This window comes from Chionomys nivalis, chromosome 4 (genome assembly GCF_950005125.1).
Source record: "Chionomys nivalis chromosome 4, mChiNiv1.1, whole genome shotgun sequence".
Lineage (NCBI taxonomy): Eukaryota > Metazoa > Chordata > Mammalia > Rodentia > Cricetidae > Chionomys > Chionomys nivalis.
The window spans coordinates 52,512,693-52,525,437 of NC_080089.1; the positions used below are offsets into that span (position 1 = coordinate 52,512,693).

The 12,745-nt window shown below is 35.7% G+C and overlaps 1 protein-coding gene across 8 annotated transcripts in view; it reads right to left on the reverse strand.

Moving 5' to 3' along the window:
* Atm (ATM serine/threonine kinase) overlaps window positions 1-12,745 on the reverse strand; it is a 106,701-nt gene that overhangs the window by 86,059 nt on the left and 7,897 nt on the right. For 6 of the 8 annotated variants that reach the window (XR_009057046.1, XM_057769046.1, XM_057769047.1 and 3 more), the window contains exons 6-12: window positions 11,543-11,708; window positions 9,023-9,261; window positions 7,235-7,398; window positions 5,762-5,928; window positions 2,875-3,246; window positions 2,088-2,282; window positions 601-696 (exon numbers count right to left, since the gene is read on the reverse strand). Coding sequence is in view for 7 of the 8 variants with exons in the window: in XM_057769046.1 (XP_057625029.1) it covers window positions 601-696; window positions 2,088-2,282; window positions 2,875-3,246; window positions 5,762-5,928; window positions 7,235-7,398; window positions 9,023-9,261; window positions 11,543-11,708 (1,399 nt within the window). In the remaining variant the exon portion in view is untranslated. Of the gene's footprint in view, window positions 1-600; window positions 697-2,087; window positions 2,283-2,874; window positions 3,247-5,761; window positions 5,929-7,234; window positions 7,399-9,022; window positions 9,262-11,542; window positions 11,709-11,818; window positions 11,859-12,745 lie in introns of those variants that run through there. The other 2 variants (XM_057769048.1, XM_057769051.1) reach the window with 2 other exon arrangements.

A 12,745-nucleotide genomic window follows, 5' to 3' on the forward strand; every position in this document is an offset into this window, starting at 1 on the left:
AGGATGGTCTTCTGATTTCAAGATACTCTTGCCTCTGTCTCAGTGTTGGGACCACAGGAGATCATTATATCCAACTCTCACCAAGATATTTTTTTGGGTTTTTGTTTTGTTTTTTTGCCTCCCCACCATCCACTTAGCTAGTTAGGTTGAGAGAGAGTTTGTGTGTATGTAGCACATGCATGCCACAGATGTATGTGTGAAGCCAGAGTCAGTTCAGTTCTAACTTCCAGCATGTCAGTCTCAGGGACTGAACTCAGGTTGTTAGGTTTGTACTTATTTTTAATAATTTATTTTTGTTTTATGTGTATTGGCATTTTGCTTGTACGTATGTCTGTATGAAAGTGTGTCAGATCTTGGAGTTATAGACAATTTTTAGCTGCCATGTGAGTGTTAAGAATTGAACCTGGGTCCTCTGGATGCTCTGCTCTCCGATCTTCAGGCAAATTTTATTTATTAAAACACAAATAATATACCAATATAATTTTTTCTTTAATCAGATCAACTTAGATCATAATTAGTAATAAACTTCCACACAGTCACAATTATCTGTTTAATTAATACTATATCTTAAAACATCACATATTTTCTTATATAACATACCATTCTGGCACACTCTGAAAAAACTTCATTGCAGTTCGAGAGTTTTTCAAAGTGAGACTTACAAGAATTTTCTCCAGTACAAGATGAGGAAAATTACTAAAAAAAAGAAAAAAAAAAAAAAAGCTTTACTTAAAAGATCATATTCTATGTGTTCAAAGCTACAAATTATGACCCCCTAGAACTCAGATCCCAAACTAAAAATGCTTTCATCTGTCGTAAATCTCTTAGTATTTGGAAGATTTATTAAAGAGGTTGGAACAATACTACTATAGTTTCCAGCATTACTAAAAATAAGTTATATATAATTTTAAAAGTAGGATTTTTTAAAATTATTTATTTAATATTCTTATTTTTATGTGTATGGGTGTTTTTCCCACATCAATGTCTGTGCATGTGTGCCTGGTGCCCACTAGGCCAGCAGATGGTGTAAGTTTCCGGGACTGGAGTTACAGACAATCGTGAGCAGGTACATGAGTGCTAAGAATCATACCCTGGTCCTCTGGAAGAACAACCATGTGCTGTTTAACTGCTTGAGTTATTTTTCGAGCACCCCTTCCCCCAATACTATTTCTGAAATAAAAGATTATAAACTAAGTTCTACCCTCTGGGGGAAAGGTAAACCAGGGCCCATAATAGGGCTTAAGTTCTACTTTGTTGTTCTTAACACTCAGGTAATGAATTTCACCAGAAAACATCCATTCTGATCACGGAATAAGAACAAGATAAGGGAATTGCTCAGAAGGTCACAAAGAAATACCCCAGACCAGGTGTGGTAGCACTTGCCTTTAATTCTAGCATTGAGAAAGCAGAGGAAAGAGAATCCCTACCAGAGGCCAGCTTCGTCTATATACTGAGCTCCAATCCAAACCACCCAGTTACATGGTAAGACCCTGTCTCAAAAAAACGAGCCAAAAAAGAAAAAAAAAAAAAAAAAGAACAGGTATAATTTATAAGGGAGAAAGACATTCTGATGTCGTTCTATGGGAATGGGTGATCATCGCTTCTCGGCCTTTTGGCTAAGATCAAGTGTGGAATGGGTGATCATAATAATTTACTGTATATTTTCTAAATAAGTCAAGTCATAGTTTTCAATGTGTTCCTAATAAATAAATTACAATTATTTGAAAAGATAGTATGTTTACCCTTATTTAAACATTTTACAATGTATGCAAGTATCAAAATATTAAATGATATACCACAATTATGAATGTTTATAAATATGCTAAATTTTTTAACAAGAATTATGTGTCTATCCTTCATGACCATCTCCCATATACTACAGGGATGTAATCTTTTATTTTCGAAATGATCAAGTACAAAGATACAGGTAACCAGTATTTTAGACATAACTATAGGAAATTCTGCATTATGATTATAAAATTAAACTATCTGATATTAAATATGTAGAGTGAGCCTAATAAAATTAAACAAGTAGACATGTACAGACAAAACGAGAATCCAGGAGTATTCCAATAAATTACAATTACCTCTGAAGAATCGGGGGCGGTTCTGTGCTGACTTCTAAGTCATCCTCTAACTGGTAGAATAAGAGCCATCTCATTATTGACTCCTTTATAGAAAAACTTTTATTTACTTCACACATACTTTGCTCTGTTCCCAATTTCATTGCATCCGGAACTACACAGATAGTAAGTGCCATAGTCAAACAGCATACTGAAGGACTATACAGAAACACAAGATAACGTTTAGAAACAAGCTCTCTGAGAAGCAGAAGCCTTACCTACTTATCCTGCTTTCCACTGAGCCTCTCAAGCTCAGAGCAATACAAGGTACATTTTATTAAAAGATTACTGAGAAAACTCTTGATTTTTTTGCCCAATAAAAATATACACAACTACAAAAATGTTTATGAATAGTGAATAATTATTATTTATAGGTAAAGGATTTAAACTTTATAATCCTTCAAAGAAAACTGGCCTAAAAAAAATAAAAAGGTAGAACACAATGATTCATATCTTTAATCCAGGCAGTTGGGAAGCAGAGGCAAGCAGATGGCAGATATCTCTAAGTCTGAGGCTAGCCAATTCTAGAAGTGGAGGAAATTAGGACCACACAGTAACCCTATCTCCAAAAAAAAAAAACAAAAAAAAACAAAAAACTAAATTGGCCTAAAAAAAACCTCTGTATTATTAAGCATTTGGGTCCAAACAAAAGTACCTAAAACAAAATCTAATATATCTTCTACTGAAGTAACAAACTACAAAAGGAAATACACTTGTGTGCATATGTAAAATCAAATATAATGCAACCTACCTTGAAGGTTTACAGGCTGAGCCAGTAAATAACTTCCAGAATTCTCTGTCAAGTTCAATTAAACTACCTTGAATAATGGCCGCAAGTAAACCAAAGTTTTCATTTTGTGTATGTTCAGAAGTTATACCACGAAAGGCAATAGACCAAATTTTAATCCACAGTTTTAATAAATCTGACTTTTGAGAGCTTTCTAGGTTTGATTTCTTGCCTTGACATAAGGCAACTTCCATTAGGCATCGTAACACATATGGTGTGCGTTCTCCACGCCGCTGTTGAGGGAGAAGCTGGTACAGTATTAGTAGTAATGGCGACAGCTCACAGTTTGGTAAACTGGATGGATACTTTGATATTAATTGGGTTGTAATCTGTAGCCTGAAAGAAAAAAAAAGAATCTGAATTTTTTTCAATCCCATTAACAACCTAAAGGAAACAAATATACAAATTATATACCCGCTGGGCAGTTGTAGCACACGCCTTTAATTCCAGCACTCAGGAGGCAAAGGCAGGTGGATCTCTGTGAGTTAAATGTCAGCCTGGTCTACAAGAGTTAGTTCCAGGACAGGCTCAGAGAAACCCTGTCTTGAAAAAACAAAGACGCAAAAAACAAAAAAAAAATTATATACCTTTATGTATCCTAACTAAAGTATCATCTTCACTCTTTTCCATAGTGCTTTCAAAATAAAATAACTTGATATTTACTAGGCCCTGCTGCCAATTACAGAAGGAAGAAAGAAGTACAACTTCTGGCTGTTCCATTAGAACCTCCATCTCACTCCTGCTTCATCTGAAAGCCCCATTCCTATCTCTCTCTCAGAGAATCTTCAAGAAATGGAAGGCACCAAAAAGGCAAGTTTTGCACTCTTGCTGCTACAGCAGCTCCTCCCCTGAAATTGTCAGCCCTTCTAAAGTCCAAAGTTCCTGCCTAAAGTAGTCTGTTTTGACCATACTTGGACATAAGACCAGCTTGTGGTGGACACATCCTCACTCCTTGCCTACAACCTATATAAGCTCCCTGCTTTAGTTCAGGTAGATATATGACTTCTCCTGCCTCTATCTTGGGGGGCTGGAGAACTCACCTAGAATTTGCCTTGCTCAAATAAACCTGTTCTTTTACTTTTTCAGTGTGGTTTGATCCGGTTTACTCTATGCCTGGAGAAACCTATTATCAGAATACAGAAAACCTATTACTGGCTAACTAGGTCTTTACATAAAACCTCAAAAAAAAAAAAAAGAGAGAGAGAGAGAGAGAAAAGAAAAAAACTAAATTTCTGATCTTTAGCCACCAAAATTATTCTATGTTAAAAAAAAAAAACCTAAACATTTCTAAACATTTGTTCTTTGAAACCAATTTATGATTCAACACATCTAGAACAGTGATGCTCAACCTGGGGTTGAACGACCCTTTCACAGGGGTCACACATCAGATATCCTGCATATCAGATATTTACTTTATGATTTAGAAGAGTAGCACAATTACAGTTTTGAAGCAGTAACTAAAATGGTTGAAGTTACTACAACATGAGGAACTGTATTAAAGGGTGGCAGCATTAGGAAGGTTGAGAACTACTAGTGTAGAAAAGAATGCTGCTCAAAACCAAGAAGCCTTTATTTATTCATTGCTGCATGTCTAAAGTATGACACATAAACGTCATTCAGTAATTCTTGTTTTGTTTTTGCTTTTTGAGACAGGGTTTGTCTGTGTAGCCCTGGCTGTCCTTGAACTCAGGAAGAGATCTCCTGTCTCTGCCAAGTGCAGGGATTAAATGTGTGCATCACCATCGCAGAGCTAGTAATTCTTGATTAAATAAATAAATAATCTAAAGTAAAACTGTCAAGTATATAAATATAAAGTTAAGCAATAAGTAACAAAGTCTATATGGCTTTCCTCACAATTCAATTACATCTAAATATTCCAGCAATGTGGTGAAAACCACACAAAAGAACAAAAGCCCTGTAATTTCTAAGTGTCTTTTTTTTGTTTGGTTGGTTTTTTTTTTGTTTTTCGAGACAGGGTTTCTCTGTGGTTTTGGAGCCTGTCCTGGAACTAGCTCTTGTAGACCAGGCTGGTCTCGAACTCACAGAGATCCGCCTGCCTCTACCTCCCAAGTGCTGAAATTAAAGGCGTGTGCCACCACCGCCCGGCCATTTCTAAGTGTCTTTAGGCACTCTGCTTAACATTTCTAGAGCTGGTCCCTTTCAGCAAAGTGAACAGGCCTAACTAGACATAGTCTAATGATCCTTATCAGAGCTAGTCTATGATTCTATTTATTTATTTATTTATGTATTTTTTTGAGACAGGGTTTCTCTGTGGCTTTGGAGCCTGTCCTGGAACTAGCTCTGTAGACCAGGCTGGTCTCGAACTCACAGAGATCCGCCTGCCTCTGCCTCCCGAGTGCTGGGATTAAAGGCATGTGCCACCATCGCCCGGCTAATTCTAAAATTGGGCTTATTTAAATACGCATGAATAAAAATAAAAAGAGGAAGAAGAAAAAAAACACCCTACTATCATGACAAAGATCAAAATTACCCTACGATTCCTGAATGTTCTTTAATTCACTGCTAATCCAACCTACATGAAGGTACTTTGCACTGGGGGGAGAGGGGAGTCTTCTTAATAAGGTTTATAACTCAGTGAACCCCGAGGGCAGAAAGTACAGACTGCCTAGCACACCCAGGCCCCTCTTCCCTGCTATGTCTACGCACCTAAGAAGATAGTCTTCTCTAGTGCAGCAGATGAGCCTTTTGTGGTTAGCTCAATATGCTATAGCAATCACACTTTGTTACTACTAGCTGGTTTGGGAGTAGACAAATGACAGCTCTAGTCAGTGGACACTTTCTGGGAAAAATACAATTAAATGACATTGAATGAGAAAAATAAACATTTTACCAAGGCACAAGATCAAAATCATTTTGTGACTTCTGAAGATGATCTTTTATCACTTCCCAGCCTACTTCTATTTTCCTTTTCTTACAAGGCACACTGTAATCAGTGGATTCTCTTTGTGTAGTATAAGACTGAAAAATCTCCACGGATCTGGTATCTGCATTAAAAAGCTGCAAAAGAAAAAAAAAAGAAAAAAAAACCCCACATTTTTATTGCTACAATTTTCTAGTAAAACACTGGGGGAAATCTTTCTCAAATCAAGATACAGGAACTCATAATGATTAACAAGTTATAGAAATATATAAACATATTAAGAGAAATATTTTCCACAGCAATAATGACATTCTTAGCAAATATTTGCATGTAGGTAGCATTATTTCCTGGGGATATTTACCAAAATAAAAAGTGTATTTTCAACAGGATTAAAACTTAAATTTCCAGGCTGGAAAGATGGCTCAGCAGTTAAAAGCACTGACTGCTCTTCCAGAGGACTCAGGTTCAATTCCCAGCACCCACAGGGCAGGTAACAACTGTCTGTAACTTCCAGATATGACACCCTCACACAGACATACATCCAGGCAAAACACCAATGCAAATAAAATAAAAAGAAATTTAAATTTGGCCAGGTGGTGGTGGCGCATGCCTTTAATCCAACACTTGGAAAGCAGAGGCAGGTGGATCTCTGTGAGTTCAAGGCCAGCCTGGTCCGTCGAGCAAGTTCCAAGATAGCCAGGACTGTTTCACAAAGAAACTGTCTCGGGAAAAAAAAAATTTAAATTTACCATTAACATTTCAGAGAGCAAAACTACGACCAGGTAATCGACCAAATCTGTATGAAGAAGAGCTTTACCTAAGACACACAGCAGGGTATCAACTGATGAAGGGCTAAGCAAAATGTACTATATACATATAATTATTGTTCCATTATAAGGAATAAAATACTAATTTATATTGCCCAGTGGGAAATACTACATGATGCAAAGGAAGCCAGGCACAAAAGCTCACATACATATGATTCAATTTTTTATAAAATATTCAAAACAGACAAACCATTCAGATATTAGAAGTAGATTAGTAGCTAAGAGAAACAGATAAACCTAACTGAAAGCTAGGAGGTCTGAAGTTTCTTTTGAGATAACAGAAAGACTCTGGAATTAGATTTTGATGATAGTTTTAGAACAAACTAAGAATAATTAGTATTGTAATATCAGTGAATTTTATGCTACATGAATTCTAATTTAACTTTTTAATTAAGGTACATTCACCTTCCCTGTATGATTGTCACCACTAGCTCCAGACATATGTTCAAAAGAGTTATCTTTCAATTATAAGGGTTAATTTCAAATACACATAATTTGAAAATAATTGTTTTATGTATAGAATAATTTTATAGGCTTCTTGTGATCATGAAAGGTATAAAAGCACAGCAGAAAGAAAATTAACAGGAAATTTCAAATGTGACAACAGCTACTATACCTGGTGACAGATATCTGCCATCAAGTCAATCAAATTTTCCTTGACTGCAATATTACGAGATCCTGAAGAATATTTCCCTCTACTTCCTATGTGACTTATCTCATTCACCAGCAGGTCATATAAGTTGTACAAGATACTTTTCCACTTCGCTGATTCATAGGCACCTGTAATTCAGAAACAGGTATTTATATACAAACCCATCTGCACTGCCAGCTCTCATGTCCAGTCCAGCGTCTCTTCAGTACTAATGGCTCTTGGGCCACAGCTTTGAAAACTCTACTCCCTAAGGGTTCACTTCATAATTAGGTAACTGTGGTTGTTATTAATGTCCTTACATTGTCATCAAAATCTTCTCTTTCTGTATGATGTCCCCTAAGGAAGATAATATGCCCTCTTCCTCATGAGTAACAGTTTCTATTTTATGGGGGGTGGAGAGGGAGTGGGGTTTTGAGACAGGGTTTCTCTGTGTAATAGACCTGGCTGTGCTGGAATTTGCTTTGTAGACCAGGCTGGCCTCAAATTCAGAGATCTGCCTGACTCTGCCTCCTGAGTGGTGGGATTAAAGGGGTGCACCACCACTGCCTAGCTTTCTGTTTAATTTTTATTAGTGTTAACAGGAAACTATTATTAACTTCTTCAACGAGTACATATATGATGCCATCCGTTTATAGTGGTTATCGCACCATTCAAGTCATACTCCAGTTAACTTATGTGTCTCTTAAAATGCTGACCTGGAGTCTGCAAAGTCTGGTGAACATAATTCTCCAACTGTCTAATTATCATGGAAAATTACAGGGTCATTAATTCTCAGACAGTATACCATAAAAATAAATTATTGGAGGCTAAAACCATATGAATTTTTCTGGCAGCATCATCATCCTGTCAAATTTCCACCATAAATATGCAGTTAACTAACATTTGATGTCTCTTGTTAACCGACCTGATTTTTATCCTGGTTAGAACAGGGTAAAAGACAAAGAACTGGGAAGTCACATTGTTTCATGGGCTACAGAAATGTAAGAGCTGATACACATGGAATAGAAAGTGGCTACAATGGCTATTCTAGGTGTTGTTATTTAAGGTGGCAGTCATCTTAACAAAATTACCACTATTAGCCATGATGAACTAGTATAAGGCTAGCGTAAGCCCAAAGGCAATTACAAATAGTCATGATGGAGTTCTTTTAAGTCAGTTGTCATTCACTCTAATTCTAAGACTGAAGAGCAATACTTGGTTTAAAAAACATAAGGAAAACAATCAGGGAGGACAATTAAACCAAGGTTTTACTGTTGCTGTTTTCATTCTCCACAGAAGGTATAACTAAAAGCACAAGGTGCAGTCCTTGTCCCATTTAACCTTGCATCTCTTTGCAAAGTCTTAAGTACAAAACCTCTTTAGAAACTGAATAACTGGATTGCCTGTTTTCAATTTAGCTTGCTTATTTTCTATTAGAAATAAGAAGCAACATGTAGACAAACAAGTTCCTGCATTTTCTAAACCTCTTTGCTCTACAGCATGTGTCACCTCTTAACACTGAAGAGGGATAAATGGCTTTTAGAGAAATAGGCAATGTCTCATATTTGGTTTCATCATACTTTAGTGAATAGAAAGGCAAGATATAATTACTGCCACTAATTCAAATTCAAAAAAAATGCATAAAAAACAGTCTCAAGACTAATTACACTATTAATCAGAGATACTTCATTCACCTACAGAATATTAATGTCATGCTTAGGCCTCTTACATTTTAATGAAGCGTTTTCAAACCAGAAAAACTTCCCATTATACCTTTTTCAGGGGCTTTAGCTCCTTGTGGATGATGGATATAAATCTGCAGTTGAATTAGTTCAATAATTACTTCTTTTAAAGAATCATTAAGTCTATGTTGAGTCCAAATATACAGTAAGGTAGGAAGAATTTCATCTCCGACTTCACACACACGCTTCCGGAAGTTGACAGCCAAAGTCTTGAGGAAAATGACAAGGGCTGCTAAGATATGACTTAAGCCAGGAGAGCTCTTCTCTTGTCTGCAACAGAAGACAAAGTCAACTCAGTGTAACAGGCACATTCTAAAGAATAGAATCTAATTTTCAAACAGTATCATATCTTGGGTTCAAATCTCTTTGGAAAACAAACAAAAACAAACACAACAGCACTAACCTGTTGTGGAATATTCCTTTAACCATGTAAAGATGTGTTGCATTTATTTATGCTGCACTTGTTTAATGAGGTAAAGATGTGGTGCTTTGTCTGCCTAAGGCACCTGATTGGTCTAATAAAAAGCTGAATGGCCAATAGCAAGGCAGTAGAGGAATAAACAGCGTGGGCAGGCAGAGAGAATAAGAGAAGGATCTATTCTTAAAAAAAGAGAACAAGGGAGAAAGAGAGGAACAGCCCCAAGGCCAGTCAACCATGCAGCCAGACACGGAAGAAGCAGGAAAAGCAAAACATACAGAATGAAAGAAAGGTAAAAAGCCCTGAGGCAAAACGTGGATGAAGAAAAACGGGTGAAAATAAGTTTTAAGAGCTAGTGAGACAAGCCTAAGATAAGACTGAGCATTCATACATGATATTAACTTTCTTGATTTGGGAGCTGTTTGGCCGTCCAAGAAAGCCTGTTACACAAAAACATATTCTTCTCACTTGGGGTCAAGAAAATTGTTGTGAAATCTCTCTACTACTAAACCACTGTCTTCAAACACACACAACTGATTTGTATACCTACAATTCACACGTTTAACATAAACTAGATAATACCATAGAGATGTGTACCAATGCTTCCAAAATATTTTATTACTTTATTCTCAATATACCACATCTATCCTTAAAATGGAATTACTTAAGTGATATTCAACTTCCCTAAAATAGTTTATTACCTTATTCTCAATATACTACATCTATCCTTAAAATGAAGAGAATTACTTAAGATACTCAACTTCCCTTATTAAATCATATGAGAAAAGACCCCAAGGCTCACATTTAGTGTTAAGGAAATTTGTATTTGATCCTTGGAGAAACTGCTGGTTCTGGATGGTTACTTCTGAGACAGTATTTTACACTCTCACCAAGGCAGTGAGTTATCTTTTCTCCAAATTGTTGATAGCCTTTCCTGTTTCTATTGAACCACTTTATCTCACCGTGGTTTGGCTTTCAGGTCTTGGACAGCTAATGAAGTTAAATGTATTCATTATAAATTCACTGATTGCATAATTAGCTTTCTTTTCTCATCTATTTTCTTAAGATACAGATCAAAGGTGGCTGTAAACTTAAAATCATTCTATGCAGAGTCTCCAAAGAACAGGAATACAGAAGTACACCCCTACACCTAGCCCTTTGCCTACCTTTTATAAGAGTAATAATAAACCAATTTTATTAATTCTTTGGAGAATTTCATACAATGTGTCTTGATCAAATTCACCCCCATCTTATCTCCTAACGATATGGTTTTGTTACTCGGTTTCCTGACGTTGTCATATAATCTGGCTGTTAAGTCTTTAATAAGATAAACAGTGTGCAAAAGCCCCTTCCATTTGCAAAGCTATCTCTTCACTCTTCTCAGTATTTCCTTTCTGTTAAAAAGCTGCAGTTTATATGTTTTTATTTATCCCTTTTTTGCTTTTGTGTTTTTGTAGGGTATCCCAAAAGATCACTGTGTTTATCCTAAGAAATTATTTAGTGTGTGCAGACACACAGACGGACACAAATGCATCAAGATCTCTAAAGAAAGATGCTGTGTGTCCCAACTGTTCTCCACATCATTACCTTGAAAGAGGGTCTCTTTCAACTTGGAATTTGCCATTTTGGAGCAAGGCTGGTGGTCATCAAGTCCTAATGATTATGTCTCTGTGCTGAATTTAAAACTTGTCACACTACACTGAGCTGTTTTATGTGGTGGGGGAGGTGGTTTGGTGAATACAAACATTTGGTGTGTCCCTTCTATCAGTATCTTAAAGTGTTTCGTCTGTTTGCTTTCCTCAAGTTTCTAAGTTACAAATAAATCTTTGGTCTATTTTAAGGTTTTAGGTTTGTTTTTGTTTTTCATGTAATATGTGAAATAGAGGTCAAGTGCATATAAAAAATGAAATACCACAGGTAAACATTTGAATATAACTATATGTTCAAGAAAATAGAAATATTTTTATTTGATCATTACATACTGTATATCTATTACCATATTTTATATCACAAATCTGAGCAACTGAAATAACCACTGTTTAAAAGGTAGTATATTTTAGTCACTAAATCTAAAACATGGCAAGAAGATCCAACACAGTTTGGTACAATATGAAAACACAGTGATTAGATTACCTTGCATACTGAACAGCCTTGGAAAAAAAATCTAAAAACTGTGAAGGTAATCCGTCAGTCTGTGAACAGCATCCTCCAGTGACAGCATGAATTATTCTAGCCACTAAAACTCTATTCATCTCTTGTGACGGTCTGAGATACAGCTTGAAGTACACAGAGAACAATTCTAAAAATTGGGGGAGAAAAGTATTAGCTAATTATTTTAAAGTATATTCAACATCACAATTCAACTTAAATATGCCATAATTCTCCACAGGCAAGAGCATTAAAGATTACCTGAATTTAACAAATACTCCATCAATGTTTAGATATTGTACTTAAAATAGGAACATAAGTAACACGGTGTGAGGGAATCTGTTTTAACAACTAAACCTCAGATAAGCTACCTAACTTCTCCATGCCCACACTCCTTATCTAGGTTTAGCAAAGTCTTTGACAGAGTTTTGGTGTCCTATCAATGATGTTCTTTAAATATAATATTACCATTTATGAATGGCCTTGCATTACTCTCACTGTAATTACAATCACTCTGCTTGTAATTAATAAACAGTATAACAGTTTCATGCTTTTTGGCAAAGGATATGAGCTTCTTACTCAAAGAAAAAGAAAAGTTTACTCCTCACAGCAGTGACAGCAGGCAGAATACTTCCATCTCTGCATTAGTTTCCCAAACCTCAATAGCATCAGGAAGAGGAACATCGGATCCACATGAAAACAGTAATAGCACTTTTCTAAACAAATGGGTTAAAAGCAAAACCATTCTTTGTATGAAGGAAGCCACTGACTCTACCTCCCAAGTTATTCACTATACAATCAATACACCCTTAAAAAATAGTAGTCTGGACTTAAAAAAAAAAAAAAGCAACCAGTATCTCTAAGTCAGAGACATCAGAAAAGTAAAATCGACTGAGAATTATCCCAAATATAATAATAAAAAATAAGCTAGTGACTTACAACTTTATTCTCATTAGAAGATAAAGAGACAGTAATAAACAGAAAGTATAACAACTATTTGTATCTTCCTTTTCAATTGTTTATGTCACAATTCTGCAGAAATGGATAAATGGCTTAAAATTGGGTATGGGACAAGATATAAGGCCAATATAAATAATTTAAATATTATATTGCAATAAAGTATTTCAATCAAACTTCAAAATAAGAGTTGATAGAATTATATCAATTATGCCAACATATTTTCATTGC